General features: G+C 40.4%; 1 protein-coding gene across 1 annotated transcript in view; it reads right to left on the reverse strand.

Annotated features, from left to right (window-relative positions):
- The window catches only part of LOC121316343 (protein kinase C epsilon type-like), a 169,936-nt gene that overhangs the window by 48,373 nt on the left and 104,006 nt on the right, over positions 1–17,557 (reverse strand). The window contains exons 7-10 of the mRNA XM_041251406.1: positions 16,549–16,691; positions 15,471–15,567; positions 14,082–14,293; positions 12,986–13,159 (exon numbers count right to left, since the gene is read on the reverse strand). Of these exons, the coding sequence (XP_041107340.1) occupies positions 12,986–13,159; positions 14,082–14,293; positions 15,471–15,567; positions 16,549–16,691 (626 nt within the window). The remainder of the gene's footprint in view (positions 1–12,985; positions 13,160–14,081; positions 14,294–15,470; positions 15,568–16,548; positions 16,692–17,557) is intronic.

Here is a 17,557-nt window from a genome sequence, read left to right on the forward strand (position 1 = left end):
TTTCTATACTTGTAGAGTAGGTGAGTTGAAAGGTCAGACTGGATTCTTCAGACAAGCACAAAGCAAGTTCATAAACCAGTAAAGGCAGTTTTAAGAAAAATGGTAATAACTCATTATTGGATCAACAGAACCCAGAACCACCAAGAATGATGTCAAACACTACACAATAGTGACGGCAATGGAACAATCTAAATGTCATTGAAAGCTTCTTACTCTTCAAGCACTGGCCAGTCCCTGAGAGTCGGGCATTCCTGTTTAAGTGATTAGCCAACTTCTAACCTCGAGACACAGTGACTCACACAGCCCACACGGTTCCCACAATGCGGGGTCCAGCCTGGGTCAGGTGGACCCTGCCACACATCGCTGCCAACAACAACAGTGCGCCGCAGCCCGGTCCGGAGGTGAACTCAACAATGAGAGCTTTTCTCAGCTGCTCAGTGTTCAGGAAGTGAAACAAAAACAGGTTTGAGTTGCGGGAAGATGATGAAATGAAATCCTCCAAGTCTTTTGTTGTTGCTGTTGTTTTTTTAATCCGCCTCATTGCCCCGGTGTTAGTCAAAGGGCAAAGGGAGTGGCATTTAAGCAGCACTTCCCATTCATTCATTTACATGTCACTGGGGCACCGTGGGGCTGCAGGGCCCAAAGGACTCTCAAGCTAAAGACACAAAAACTGGCTTGGCATCTGTATCGAGCCCACTTTCATGCTGTTGGTCAACCGACAATGAGCAGGCAGCTCTGCTTACTGGAATGGTGCATGTATTCATACTAAAACTGACCAGTGAGGGGCAGTGTTCCCAGTACTGGAGGCTGGAGGTCAGAGTTGGAGGGGACAAAGCTTGATTAGGGTGTTTCTAGCAGGTCTGCTTGCCCGGGGCAGGGTGTGAGCCATGGCATTGGTTTAGATAGCCAGGTTGACCCTCCAGAGAGTTATGTAGTTAATCTCAGGCTCACCGTCTACAGAGCTGAGCTAAAGGTTCCATGTGGCTGTTATTGTACTCGCCGACTCATTGCTATACATGCAGCACATAAATACTGCCACAAACTAGGTTTATAAAAAACACTTTACATGAAGTGTCTCTTATCACTGGGTATTTACACTATAGTTACTTGTAAATACATATGTACTTACACATGAATACAATGTTATTATTCATAGTTGCAATGTACTTTATAGTTACAATCCTTTCTTAATGAACAGTGCAGTAGGTTTAGCAAAACAGCTGCATAATAGCTGCCCTCTATTCCAACATTACAAGGTGACACTACTGAGCCAAAGAAAGAGGTGAGGAGACATTCACTGCACAAAGCCTTTTCAGATAAGAGCTGGGCACCGTTGCTTCGGTAACCTGGTGATACAGATGCAGCCTCTACACAGCAGTGTACGGATATTGCAAATTGAATGACAATGTATGTGAGTTGAATTCACTCCATGGATATGATCAGGCATGTATTGGTGTCAGCCCAGTATTATGAAGTGGCAATCAGAAGCTCAAGAAGGTAAACTCAAAATCAGACACAGGGTCATATTATAATAGAGAGTATGTCACAGCAAGTAAATTACACCTGTTTTGTGAACAAAGAAAACAACCTGTTCCTTTTACATGCTCTTGTGTTGTTTGTTTTTCATTTTTTTAACACAAACAAAAGGATAGCTCTTCTTTCAAACCCAAAGGAATACAATAATGACAAGTACGCTTCATGCTGTGGCCTTCAATAGCTCAACCAATGAGATGAAACAAAGCATGAGTGGAGTAATGTCTTATAACAACAAATACCCATGGGAAGTTTCATTGGATTTGAGCAGGCTGGTGTCAGCATCTTTGACAATGCCGACACAGTGGCTAGAACGCATGTAAAAGCAAGCTTCAAAGTGTGACACCCTCAATGACAAGCATAGCACATTTTCTCCCAATTCGTAAGGTATGTTGTAGGTAAAAATGCAGGTTCGGCATAACCAAATATGTATGTGTGTATATATCCCTGTCATTGGAAGCTACCAAAGCATAATTAGTGTAACTTTCTAAAGCATAACAACAAGATTAACTTTTGACCTCGCCAGAACAAGCCTGTGTGCTTAAAGGTTTTGAATGTAATCATGCTTGCAGCAGTAGCAGCCTGTAGTAGTTCACTGAGGCCACGGTCATTACTGGCGTTCTATGCAATTGTTTGACATGTTTAAACAGGAATTTTGCCTCAAGTCACCCCACGGGGCCTGTATCTCATCGAGACACTGGAGACAACAGTACAACAGTATCTCATTTCATACAGGGGGTGAAATTAGGAGTTCTAAATAAAGTTATGAAATACTAAAAGAAACATAAGGAAGTCAATGACGAAATGTTCCGACTTGAAGTCTTGTTTAATTTTTCCTTTAAAATGTCAGTTGTTGAATGTATTACGTTTCTTTTAGTATGTCTACATTCAATGCAGTTGAGTGTTTAATAACAGCTACAGATTAATACTATTACAAAACTGTTTTCCCGTTCCAAAGGGCTATATGCATTGGTGAGAAACACAATTCTGTGTAAGCGACTTAAATATATATTAGAATGACTTTTTAAAGTAATTGGGGATTGGTTTTCTGTATACATCGGAGCACTCACCAAAAAGTCTCCAGCGGCATTTCACTGAACCTGGTTCTGAGATACTGTCTGTGAAACGTCAATGAGCTCTTCTAACAGTTTTGATGGGACAGAGGGTGGCAGTTTAGCGTCAATGTTCTCACTAATGGGATTTGTAGCCCACTGTGTACCGGCTTGTTCCGTCGTGAGTTCCGGGAAGTAAGTATTATATTTGTTGAGTAAACCAGACTGATGCACTGCCATTCTTTCACGCTGGGAAATAAAATTAATGCTCCCACGTTGCATAGTTTTATTCAGCTTATTCATTTCACTGAATATGTCTGCGAGGTAACCCGGTTTTGCCAGCCACATGTCATCTTTCAGCACTTCTGCACTTTCAGGTTTCTTGTCAGCTAAGAAAGTACATAACTCTTCCTTGAGATAAAATATACGGGTAAGCATTCTGTCTCGAGATAGCCATCTCTCCTCTGTATGCATGAGCGGAATGGTGCTCTGTGCCCACTTCCTCACAAAGTGCAGCAAAACACCTGGAGTTTGTTGCTCTGGATTTAATCAAATGAACGAGTATTACCGCTGTGTTCAGAACACTGTGAATACCTGCTTCAATATCTTTCACAGTGAGCGCCTTTCACTGTAAAAAGAAATGTGCCAAATAGTGCACAACACCAGAATGATTTCCGGTCACTCTGCAGCTCTGTAGTGCCTACCCCAATGCAATTAGTCCAGCTGATTTCTGCTGAAGTCAGAAAATCATCTAACAAGTTTGTTGTTTTCTTGAGCTCCTTGCAAAACAAAGTCTTCCTTTATTCCCTTATTCCACACATACCGAACATAGGCGAGTAAATGGGACATTTTAGAAATGTCTGTGGATTCACCAAGGTGTATAGCAAAATCACTGGCAGCCAATGACTGCACTGTGAAACTACGAATTCTGACATAAAAGAGAGCCGTCATTTCACAGTGTCATTTCACATGGGTATTTTTGCCAGTTCCCTGGCCTGCTGTTCTCCAAACATTTCCTTTACAGTTTCACTGGCACACAGCATTATCAACTCCTCGGCAATCGTATGCAATTTTTTTGCTTGAACAATTTTCTGTGCCACAATGTATGATGACACTACAAGCTTTTGTAGTTGTGGATTTCATTACGGCTTTAGTACCAAGTAGTTCCTTCGCCTTTCACTCAAAAAATGAATGTTGCTTGTTTTTATACATCTCATGCTTGGTAATTAAATGTCTCTGTAATTTGTCGGGTTTCAAACATTCATTTGACAGTACTTGTGCACAAATTACATGCTGCGGTTGAGGTATATCTCCACTACCACTACAAATAAAACCAGAAACTCAAGTAGCTGTCTTCGTATTTCCTTAATTTTGTAGGGTTAGTAACGGCTCTGTTTTTTCTTTACTCACAACACCACCTCCTTGCTGTTCTTCAGCCCTTACGGTTGAACTTGTTGAAGGAAGCTCTGTATCATCATTCTGTGGGTTTTGTTGTTTTGATACTGATGGTTGAATTAACAATGTATCCATATCTGGTATTTATTGTGTGTGTTTCCAGTGATTTTTCCTCTGCTTTGTAATCTGTCGAGCTTGTGCTGAAATAGCTCTATTACATCATAGGAAAATAGAGAGCGTGTTCATTTCTGTGCATGCTCCTGACATGCTGAAGCTAATAGGTTTCAGCGTGTCATAAGCATGCGGGGAAAATAACACATTGTCTGTTTTTTTTTTGAGGACCCCTTGAAACCTCCTCCAGGCACCTGCTCTATATCAGTCGTTTCAGAAGCTGGCACACTTCATGTGTACATTGGGGGTTGTTGTGGCAAGGTGAGACAAACCAACCCAAGACTTTCTCTATAGGACAGGAGTGCAAAGGTCAATGCAGTGCTCTAGTATAACTGGGATTTGAACCTGTACGATCTCAATTGCATGACCCACCTTGTAAAAAGCACTTTAGTGTGGCGTGCAAGGCAAGTCATTTCATCATTAGATACTGTGTACAGTTTGACACAACAAGCGTTGACAGTTCTAATGTTGAGCAACTTTTTCACAAGGAAAAGCAGGTTCCACATTTTCACTGTCCAGATGATGTTATGCAATGAATCTAATTTTCTTGCACGTATCTGGATCAGAATTAAGTGATCCTTAGCTAGATTATAGATTTATTTTCTTTAAGGACTGATCAAATGAACTCAATCTGTCTGTTGCGATCAAAAGCAACAAGAAAAGGGAGTCTGTTTTGTGAACAAAAACATGGCATCCCTGGGGATTGATTTTCTCGTAAGATACCGATTACCGAACATGATAATAAAAAACAGAATTTGGAGTCTGAGGTACACCTTATTCTTAACCATTTAAAGTGCTGGGAACAACATTTATTCAACAGTCAGAATTTCATAAATACACCCACCCCTTGTTATATCGGTCCTCGCTATCCTGCAGATTCTGATATATCGCGGTGCTGGAGTTGGCTCCCCATTTTTACAGTCTAACTGTGCATGCCTTAGATGCAATATACATAGACAATTTCACTTAGAATTACTGTTCGTTTTATTTTGTACTGCACACCACAAACTAAAATATACAGAATAATTAAAAACAAAGCATGACTATTGTACTTTATCATATAAACACGCATTGCACAACAACACAAAGCAAATTAAATATCTACTTGCTAAAGCCTTTTTTTTAAGCAATGCACTAGGCAGTGACGTCAGCTCCCTAGCAACAAGCCTCCACCAATGCAGCGGTTTGTGCATTTGAGAAAGGGAAGACTCATGAAATTAATTGGAGACTGAAGTTGATGAGAAGCAATTACCCCCTGCAGTACAAACTAAAACTGTGTGCTGCTTTTTATATGAAAAATGAGAAAAAGCAGGCTGCATAGAGGATTTATACTGGACCCTGATGCCCCCGATAAAACAAGGGAGTGGTTGTACAGTATTTGTTATTAGGCTATTTGTTTTTCTATGGGTCTATCTCTATATTGCGGCCCTCGATATACAGTGGATTTGTATTGGACCTCGACACCCGCGATATATCGAGTGGGTGGTGTGTATATTTAAAGTAAAGCATTCCTGGTCTCACTATGAGTTTAATAAGACACAACAGAGCATGTTACCTATAAACTGTGGCTAATCCGGCTCATAGTAAAACCTGGAACGGGTGAAACTGCTATGCAATAGCAGCCTTATTTCCATCCCTGAAAAATATATGTTCTTAACACCAACAACAAAATGCTGATTTAAAAAAAAATAAATAAAAAAAAATAACACCCAACACATATTTTTTTTTTTTTCTGTGTCCTATTCACAGGAAAACCATGTTATGTAAGATCATTATAAGCTCACGTTTTCTTGCTTTTTACTTTCCCTGATCCACACTGGACTGCTTTCATTTCTCAAGCATGCCTTGCGTGTCTCCTAATCCCTCCCTCCTCTGCATCCTGAGATGTTTTCTGCTTTACCACGGAAGCATGTCTATAAGAAGTCCAAACAAGTCCTGAAAGTGTTGTATAACATTATTTACATTTCTGAGCTGTAATTAGAGCGATAAGACTATGGCATTGATCCTGAAACTGATTAGGAATAAAACATTGTGCTGAAACTCCGGGTCATTTGTCGTGCAGACCTTTCTCTACAGTTGCACACCATTTAACACCCATCACATCATTGTGTACCAGCCACTTTTGTCCTCAAGTTCACTTTTAAACTAATGCTCCCAAGTTAGGCGGGGCATGCAGATGTAATTTTAATGGCTGACAGCTCGCCGGGTGCAGCGCTGTTGATAAAGTAAGCAAGCTAGGACACTGAATTGCTATTGAAATAGTTTGCTTTAAATTGGGCATACAGGGGACTGAAAATGGAGCAAGGGAACAGAGAGGCTCAGGTTTGCTCCATGTGTACTTAAGATATTACTTTCCATGGACTGCATTTAGTCCTAAAAACAATACGGATTCCCTGTTACATTCAGAATTAAATGCATGTAATAAATATAATATTTTTAAAATATTACATGTTTGAATTGAGCTCCACAATTAGGCTGTCATAATGTAATTCTTTGATTTTGCAGAAACTACAAAATCTATAAGGACCATCAGAAGAACATGCACATTTATTTTTTGTATTATTTTAAGGACGTTTTATTCCTATTTTACTTTACAAATATATATATAATATATATATATATATATATATATATATATATATATATATATATATATATATATATATATATATAGCACACACCAAGACATAACACTGTTACACAGCTAGGCCTCATTAGAAGCACATGCCTCCAAACTGTTTGCTTTGTATACACTGTAATGGCCATCGCTTAATTTCACATTCATCTCTTTGTACTCTAGTTTCTGAGCGCCCCACTTTAAACAGGGTTTTCAAATGGATTTTTAATGATTGGCAGACTGCAGGGTACAGCGCTATTGGTAAAGTAAGCAATGACTAGTTTTAATTTGAGCAGAAGCAGGAATTGAAATGGAGCAAATGGGGTCAGGCTAGTGTTCTAGAACGTTGGATCTGAACGGTGGCCAAGTGCCCGCCCCTGTGCGTATTTATGTGTTCTGTGTTGCATGTGGATTGTTAAGGCTGGTGTACAGGTATTGATGCACAGGTCATAAATGGGTCTGAGTAGCACAAGTGATTTAAAATGTATAGTTGTATTCAGGCACAGGGATTGCACAAACACTTCACGTGCATTTAAAGTCTGTAATATGTGTGAGAACTGTGATTGCACAAATTAGTTTGCGTGCTGGGATTCAAGTGAATAATTAATTAGTAATTGAATCCCGGCACAACAGTATATATGGATGCACGTTTCACTCACCTGGAGTGGAAAACGGGTGTGAAGAAGAGGTAAAAACGATTTAAAAAATGAAAATAACAATGGCTAAAAGGTGCTGGTTATTGGTTATCATCTGTTTAGCGTTCGTCTAGTGTTCGGCTCCTGTTTGTTAGTGTCTGTTTCGTTTAGTGTTAGTACGTTTTGTTTGTCTGTTTATTTTGGCCTAAAGTGCCATGTGCTGTTTTTTTGTTTAAATGTTTTATTTGTTTCACTCAATTAAACACAGTAAGCGCCGCAACGGCTCAGTTTCACCTGCCAGTACTGTCTGTGTGTGTTTCTTTCTGGCCTGACATCACCCCTACAGTCAGCCTGTTCACAGGAAGGTTTTTAAGTTTAAATCTTTTTTTAAATCAATGTGATCCTCATATTTGTAATGAGGACCCCAATAAAGTCAATGTTTTACTGTGAGATCCCTTAAAATGCCAGGCTTTTGTTTATTAACCTATTTACCTATTTATTGTCCAGGATAAGTGTTCACCTTGTTTTCAAAGAGTATCCCCAGGGATCTCAATCCATAGAAACACGAAACACAAACAGCATATGGTACATACATTTAAAGCAGATACAATCAAGCACACGGTCACAGTGTGAGCAGCAGCTATTGTCACACTCGTCTGTTTTTCACAAGTGACTGATTGTTGACAGACTGGGATTTCAGAGTACAGCTTGTACCTTGTCAGCAAAGCAAAGGTGAGAAAACAAAAAGACAAAGTCTACAAGATAACCACAACTCTAATATGAAGCACCAAACTGTGTTCCCAGGGACATCCTGTCCCATTTGCAGGGTGGAGGATTCTGAATTAGAAGAGCCAGAACAGCTTTTGGAATTAAGCCAGACGACCATCGGGGTCAACAGCTCTGACCTTCTATGAACCTTCTCTTTAGGTCTCTTCTTAACCTGATCGCTGCCAAGCTAGACAGAACAGACAGGTGTGCTGTACCTCTGCTCCTGGATTTGTGCATTCAATTCAGTTTGGAAGATGAAGATATTACATTTGGGATGTACACATTTTTAAGCACTCAAAACAAAACAAATTTGGTATTTAATCTTCTTGCTTGCAACAAGCAGCAGAAACATATTGCACTCTGTGAAAATACCTGCATTATCCAAATTAAATTATAAAATGCAAGCAGAAGAAACAAAAATATTGACAGCCGAATAGGGGTGTTGAAAATACTAACAGTGCTAATAGGAGTTCAGAAAACAGTTAGCCCTTTTCATTTCTTCCATCTCTAATTACTGGGACAGCTAAAGGCAGGTTCACAGGTATGTTGCTGCAAAATACAGCGACTATCACGTTTGCCCTGGGGCCGTACAACTGCTACACTTCTTTAAAGTTAGGGTATAACAGCTGTTTTTTTTGGTTTTAATGTTTTATATAACATGTATATGGTGAGGGCTCTCAATTTCTTTACATATTTAATACAATTCACACCTCACAAGACGATGTTGAAAACACAAGCTTCATGGGTATTTAATTGTTTTAAAATGTTATCAGTAACCAACCAGCCAAGTTAACTGAGGATGACGCCTGCGACAGAGTGGTCATAAAGTTTCAACGGGCGAGCGAGAACTACCTGAGGTAATCTAAGCAAACTGGTGAGCCAACAAAGTCCGCTCTCTGATGCACAGAAAACTGAACTATCCTGGGTAAATGCTGACAGCATTCTAACAGTTTGAAATGAACACAGGGTGTTGCGCTTTTAAAAGGCTTGGAGTGAAATCAGGCAATACTGTTTTTAGTTCCTGCTAACAAGATTCCTTATAAGATCCAGTGACAATTATTTTTTTTTTGTTAGTGCAAAAACACAAAGTTTGCTAATATGTAGATATTTAACTCTACCCTCCCAGTCGTCTAACCAGAGATTCTTGATGTTTTTTTCAAAGTTCATCTCAAGGTTTCTACCTCTGCTGTACTTTTAACCCCAGCCAGTATAACCTGTCAGCTTCGCCAACAGTCAAACTCGTTATCAGGACGAGATTCTTTTTATCTCTTCATAGAAAACCCTTCTGTGTACGCAACGATAATATCTTTTTTTTCTTCTTCATAATTCAAATATCTTCACTGGAATTTTACAAAAAAACAATCGCTCAGAGACCCGCCCTGTTAGCCAGTAGAGCACAGAATGTTCTCGACATTGTTTGGGAAAGAGCAAGACATAAAAAAAAAAAAACACACACACGAAAAAAAAACAAATCACCATTCCCCTCTGCTTCAGAAAGAAGAAGAATAAACACCGGCTTTGTCTCTACGAGGAGCTCTCAGTCTCACCCATCTGTCCGACTGGACCCAGGTATTATTATTATTCTGCTCATGACCTTGAGGAAGGTGGGGATGTCTCCAGATGTTTTATTTTAACTATCTGAAGCCAACACTCTCGCTATATCCCATATACACCAACTCTACCTACAACAACCGCATCGATAACACATGCTTTACCCTGCAATGTGTCATTAAAACATCATTGTAATACACTGCTGTTCAGTGTTAATAATCACCAAAACCAGTAACAAAACATTTTTTGATTTTTTTGGGGGTGTAAATATTTAGCTATTGAGTGCAGCAGAATCTATACTGAAATCTGATTCATTCAATAGCTTGTAATAAAAATGTCCTTAGGTTCAAATTTGGCAGAAGGAATGTGTACCTGATATCTAGTAAGTTATCTAATAGACTGTGTATCAACTGAATAGCAGTCGTAATTATATTGAATAAACTGCATAAACCCCCTTATGTTTGTACCTATGTACAGTGGATAGGAATCACAAGTCTATTCTGCTGTAAACAACACTGTACATTCTAAAACGACCCTGTACATTCTAAAAAGACCCTGAACATTCTAAACGACCCTGTACATTCTAAAACGACCCTGTACATTCTAAAACGACCCTGTACATTCTAAAAAGACCCTGTACATTCTAAACGACCCTGTACATTCTAAAAAGACCCTGTACATTCTAAAAAGACCCTGTACATTCTAAAAAGACCCTGTACATTCTAAACGACCCTGTACATTCTAAAAAGACCCTGTACATTCTAAAAAGACCCTGTACATTCTAAACGACCCTGTACATTCTAAAAAGACCTTGTACATTCTAAACGACCCTGTACATTCTAAAACGACCCTGTACATTCTAAAACGACCCTGTACATTCTAAACGACCCTGTACATTCTAAAACGACCCTGTACATTCTAAACGACCCTGTACATTCTAAACGACCCTGTACATTCTAAAAAGACCCTGTACATTCTAAAAAGACCCTGTACATTCTAAACGACCCTGTACATTCTAAACGACCCTGTACATTCTAAAAAGACCCTGTACATTCTAAACGACCCTGTACATTCTAAAAAGACCCAATACATTCTAAAGGGACAATGTACATTCTAAATGAATGCTAGGATTTGCCTCCCCTGCCCACTGTTTACCATAAGTCACAATGACCTGGTGGCAGCGTACACTCTGTAGCTGATACACAGTAGCCCTCCACCCTCCATCAGGCCTGTGTGCTGGCTGAGTGCTGCTGCCGACTGATCTCCATTGAGGAGAGCGCTCGCTGATGAATCTCCTGCATCGTGCCCCGAGCACATTTCTGCACTTCTTCACAGCATTATCAATGGCACCTCCCTGCTTTCTACTGACCTTTAAACATGTTAATTGATGTTGTACTGCCATTGTCACAGGTACCACAGGTGATCACACAGTATGATCTGAGAGAGAGATCCCTTTATAGAACTGGTTCCTACTGCCCTTGAGTAACCCACCTCCACTGGTACAGCATAATCCCCTTGTCCTACCAGCTGCAATGGAAGTGGAATCATTTTCAACACTGTCTGAAGTGAGACTATACAATATCTACTAAGATATTCAAATCCAAGACATTCGAGGACTTTAAACAAGCGAGGGAGACTACTGTTACTGTAGTGAAGAGATCCCATAGTCTCTAATAGCAGTTCATTCAAATATACAGTATTGATGCACTCTTATTGCTTGCTGGTCTTCGTTCATTCAAATATATTGATAAATGCATAATTCGTTATATATTTATAAAAAAATCTATATTATTGTAAGCATGAAATATATTGCGAAATATATGGGACGAACACAGGTATATTATATACGTGTGTAACTCTTCTCCTTTTTCCATGGGTTAATAGAATATTATTAGTGGAGCTCCACTCATAATAATGAAATATACCCCTTATTTACACTACATGGGGCATTGGGAAGCCAGTTACTGTACAAGCAGTTACTTGCAGGCTAGAAACAATGTAAGAAATAACCTCTTTTGAACTTGCCTGCACAATCCTGGCATTCCACTCTAATGCAAATTTCTTGGGTATTTTAATACACAATTGAGCGGCAAAGTATGTTCAGTTTAATTTTTTAGTAAGATTATACTGTAAACACTACTTTCTTACGCTGTTTCTGTGCCAAAGACAGTCCAGTCTTCTTGTGTTTGATCGCCATCTGCAGGTTCAGACTAAACTCTTTTTGTTTATTTATTTATTTATTTATTTTATTTTATTTAGTGTGCCCAATTATTATACCCCCGATTTTCTCCCCAGTTTGGAATGTCCAATAATTTTTTCCCCTCTCGGCAGCAACTCCTGGCACAGCTCAGGAGAACTTTAGCTTCAGTGTGCGTCCTCTGGTCCCATGACAAGCCAAGCTTCCTCTTCTACACCCAGGAACTTGGGCAAGCTACTGGCCTCTGGAGGACAAAGGCCAGCCCAGCAGATGTCTGCTCGGAGCTCACTGGGCAACTGGCCAGCTGGGTTCGCTGTTGCACGGTGGGGAGAAACAGTCTCTGCTGGATTTTAGGACAGTTCATGCTTTTCAACTCATATCGCAGTGCATGCTGGATCATTAACTGTCTTTCAGAGCAGGACTACAGCAGTTTACACAGAGTCATATTGTAACCCTATGTAGAGTAGAAACATCATGCAAGAAATGACCACTAAGAACATATGTGTACAGAAAGTACATTAGGATGTCATGATTCTGACTTTGAACCCCTCAAGGTGTTTAGATAAGAAATATCTACAACATGTCATCCGACACTGTAGCTTTGAGGTGGCTGCATGGTGAGCCTATAGTGTGTAAAGAAGCGGGCTGCTAATGGCACACGCTTCAGGGGACAATATGTGTTCGTCTTCGCCCTCCTGAGTCAGAGCAAGAGTGACAGCGGTGAGCTGAGCCTAAAAATAATTTCTATTCCAAATTGGGGAGAAAATAATAAAAACTATTGGTGACTACTAAATAAAAAAAGAAATTATGATAAATCAATCTTATACATGTTCTACATGGTCCTCTACTATAGCGATGGCTTGAAATAAGGCTCCTATTGCATAGCAGTTTCACCCATTCAAGGTTTTACTACCAGCTCAGGTGTGCTCTATTAAAGCCACAGAAAAACCAGGAATTGATGAAACTGCTGTGCAATGGGAGTCTTATTTCCATGCATGATGCCTGCTGACAGAGAAGATGCATGCTCACCCTAAGCCTCAGCACCCTACTCGAAGAGCTGCTGTACCTTGGTCTGGAAGCAGCAGAAGAGCTGGGTCAGGTAAGGGTGTCTCCGCGCGAGTGCCAGGATCCTCTTCTCCGTCATCGTGCAGTCTACATCATCGTCCTGAAGGATGACGTCTTTTTTAAGGACCTTCACGGCATACACTTCGTCTGTGCCTTTCAACTCTGCCAGCATGACCTAGAAGCACCAAGGAGAGGCTCAGTTAGGGCGGGTGTGGAGGAACGGACACAGAGCACCACAGTTCATACACTTTCATTTCAACCCTTTCAATACGCCATCGTTTCATTCAATGAAGACTTTGCTTTGCATTAAAAAACTGCAAACGGAAGCTATAGCTGCAAATTACTTAATGTATTCAAGTAAATTAATGTCATGTGTCAAGCAGTACTGAACATTAAGTCTTTAAATATCTGCAACCAAAACAGCTGGCAAACCTAAGAGATGCTTTTTCTTCCAGAAATGTTGGTGTCTTGCTTTATTGGTGTTTTCACCTTGTTTAATTATTTGCCCAGCATTGTGAATACTGTACTTTAGTCTGGTGCATAATAAAAAAATATTTATGGCTTTCAGAATGTGGACCAGGAGATACTTTTTATTTCTTATTTTGTGTTTGATTACTGAATGAATCCGGAGTTAGTCGTCCTACTGATTGATGGATGTTTTTACTAAATTAACCGCTACTGTATGCAATAGCTGAATAAATAAGTGACTGATTGTTTAACTTTCGCTGTCACATTTATTTGCACCAATTACAAATAAATATGTGAAGACTACCAGGGTTAAGGTCAATTCCTTTATTCCAATTCCTTTATTCCTTTTAAAAATCAATTTCCAATTCTCATTCCAATTCTAATTCCTTTGACGGAATCAGATTTAGAATTGATATTTTAGAGATAATATTGGTTGTGATTGTTCAGCTGCTTCCATTTGAAGCCCATTTAATTGACTAAGAGTGACTTCAACTGAAATAATGTATTGCCACTGTGAGAAGCTCATTTTAACAGAATACTGCTAATTGCAATTTTAATCAATGATGCGTTGGAATTAATAAAAAAAAGGGAATTGGAATTATTCACAGCAGCCTGCATCCATCACACACCTTTCCGAAGCTGCCTTTGCCTAACACTTTGATGAAGAGGAAGTCCTCCAGGTTCATGCGCTTGGTCTGCAGGGTTCTGAGCTCCCCGTTCTCCCGGTTCTCCACCCCCCTCCCCTGGCTGTCTGTTGACCCGGAGGCTGCTGTCTTGTTCTCTTCATCTCGGTTATCGAATGAAAGCGCTTTTCTAATGTTGTTTTCAAGTTCTTTTATTGCTAGAGTCAAAGAAAAGGAAGAAAATCCATTATTGTGGTATGTGAGACCCAAAACGCTAAGGATAAGTAAACAGAGGTACACTGCTGTGATTCACATGCAGCGTGGCAGTCAACACTGTACATTCAGCAACGCTAATAATAAATGAAAGCTGTGTCTCCTTGTACAGCAGGTTGCAACCCTGCATCACTAGCATTCTTCCTCTGATTTCACTGTGCCTGTGGGCTTCGTTATCATTTACAATGGGGGATCATTATAGTTTTACATGGGGAATGTTTGACTGCATGACCTCTGCCGATCTAAACAATGTCAGATCTCCATACCACCGCCATTGAAATCATTTGTGAAAACCAACAACTACTGTATGTGTGACAGAATAACTTTTTATTATTTTTACAGGTAAGTAAAGGTATACAAAACTCCTTTTAGCTTGACCTGGTGAAGTACAGTATGAAGCAGTTTAGCTACTTCATGTTAATGGAAATACAAGTATGCAGGCAGTCCACTGAAGGCTGGAGATCAATACAAGTTTAACAAACCTTACTGTATTCTGGTTAGCCGCGTCTACACAGGCTAATGAGGTGTATGTAAAAATAAATATGCTTTATGAATATAGGCAAAACATTTACCACAATCCAGTGTAACTTTCTGAATGAATTTGTCTATTTTTATCAAAATTCGTCTATTTTCATCAAAATCCACTTTGCTACCTGTCAAATATTTAAAAATTCCCCAGTTAATTTCCTGTTTAAAAAATCAATCAGCTGTCTGCTGCTGAAAGAACTCGCCCCCACTGTCTGCTGCTGAAAGAACTCGCCCCCACTGTCTGCTGCTGAAAGAACTCGCCCCCACTGTCTGCTGCTGAAAGAACTCGCCCCCACTGTCAGCTGCTGAAAGAACTCGCCCCCACTGTCAGCTGCTGAAAGAACTCGCCCCCACTGTCTGCTGCTGAAAGAACTCGCCCCCACTGTCTGCTGCTGAAAGAACTCGCCCCCACTGTCTGCTGCTGAAAGAACTCGTCCCCACTGTCTGCTGCTGAAAGAACTCGCCCCCACTGTCTGCTGCTGAAAGAACTCGCCCCCACTGTCTGCTGCTGAAAGAACTCGCCCCCACTGTCTGCTGCTGAAAGAACTCGCCCCCACTGTCTGCTGGTTTCATGGATGCCACCTCCTCTCTCACCCTGATCGGAGGGGGACGCGGGGGCCGATTTGGAGCGGTCCTCCTCAGACTGGGAGGATCCTGAAACTGTCTGCTGGGTGTCCGCTGCGGGGTTCAACTGCAAAGAGAGACCAGCAAGACAACATTAGGAGTCACAAGGTACAGAGCAGATTGACAACCTGCGTTCGTCCCCTGCTTTCTGGCACTGCTTAATGAATGAAAACAACACAGGTTAACATGACATGCAGTATAAACCCTCAATAATGCAATCTGACTCACAAACGGTGGGTTTTATTGTTGTTTTTATATAACTGTATTTAAACTGGTGAAGTTCTCGTGAACACTGTGATTTCGTTTTATTGTTGTTTTTATATTACTGTATTTAAACTCATTTACGTTGAAACTGGGACATGCAGTACTTATAAAGCATCTGTGGTTGCACTGTACTTTATTTTCTAAAAGTAAAACCAAACTGTCTGTTAATGTTACAAAACAAGTACAAAACAATACAAGTGTGTATAAATGTCCTTGGATTTATTATAAAAAATATACCATTTAAATAAGAGTGGTGTGTGCTTTAAACTGGTGGAATAGCAGCTTTTATTATACTGTATATATTGTAATGACTGACAGGGGCCAGGAATAATTGTCCAAAAAACTGTGGATTCGAGTGCCTGCAAATTGTGTGTGTCTCCTTCCTTCATTTTCCATGGATGCTGCAATATTAATTTGACCATTGTAAATTATTTCGTAAAACAAAAATGCCAATATTCGTTATAAGGCAAAACACAAATACAGCGGTCTCCAATTATGGATCCCGACAACCACTTCTTACTAACGACATGCTGTCTCTCTGAGCAATTCTTTCTGCCATTGCAAACACAGACACAGACGCACGCGCACACACACAAACACAGACACAGACGCACGCGCACACACACAAACACAGACACAGACGCACGCGCACACACACAAACACAGACACAGACACAGACGCACGCACACACACACACACACAGACACAGACACAGACGCACGCGCACACACACAAACACAGACACAGAAAAAAGAAATGAGAGCGGGGTTCGAGACCGGTTACCTTTTTCCTCCTCTGGCCGCTGTTGGTGATCTTATCGGGAGTGACTCCCAGGTCTGCTAACACTTTGGCGATTCCTCTCGCATCCACCCCGCAGTTGGGAGCCACGTTGGATTCACAGCGTCTGTGTACATTCATCTTGCACACTGCCGGGAAACACAATGACAAGCATGTTAACACCAGGAGAGGCAGACATCTCGCCTGGGTCTGCTGTTCAGAACCCTAGGGATAATGCAGCATGGAGCAGTGCCAATCTCTTACATGCAAGCCCATTAAAACTCTATTTCTCAAAGTCAGCTTCTGTAAAGGCCAACCACAAATATTAAGGAGGTTAACACACACACACACACACACACACACACATTTATATATATTAAAAAGATCATCCACAAAGTTATCTAAAGTACTGAATCTCCAATTCTCGCATTTATATTTCTGTGGCAGGGCAGAAGCCCTCGTGGTGTAAATAATGTGTGTGGGAATGTAAGGTTGGCAGGGATGGGGTTAATTCTGCCCCTGCCAACAATCACAGGTGTGGCTGTTCCCCAATGAGGTAATTGAGTGCTGACTGGGAGTGGCCACCTGTATAAAGGAGAGGAAAATCCTTCCTTTGGGAGGAGTTAGGTGACTGTATATACCAGGGGGGCAAACTTCCTGACCCTACGTGCCACTTACCAACATGTCCATATGGCCGAAAGACAAACACTGAGAAACATGAAATATCTGCGAGCAAGACATTTTAAATCCTAGCATTGTTTTCGAACACTGTAACGGGATCTTACACTTACAAGTGCAGTACAGTAATTGTTATTTCTTGATGGCAGCAAAATACACAAGAACAAGAGAGAACATTGCAGAGCCACACAGTCTGCGTCATTTTTATTTTACTGTAGATCTACAGTGTATTAAACTTTAAATGTAACAGTGTGGTGTTTTTCCATTATTTTTGTTTATACTGCATGTATTATGCACTTCAAATAAAATGCATTCAGTTATTATGAAGCAAAATGAT

The sequence above is a fragment of the Polyodon spathula genome, chromosome 5, assembly GCF_017654505.1.
Source record: "Polyodon spathula isolate WHYD16114869_AA chromosome 5, ASM1765450v1, whole genome shotgun sequence".
Classification (NCBI taxonomy): Eukaryota; Metazoa; Chordata; class Actinopteri; order Acipenseriformes; family Polyodontidae; genus Polyodon; species Polyodon spathula.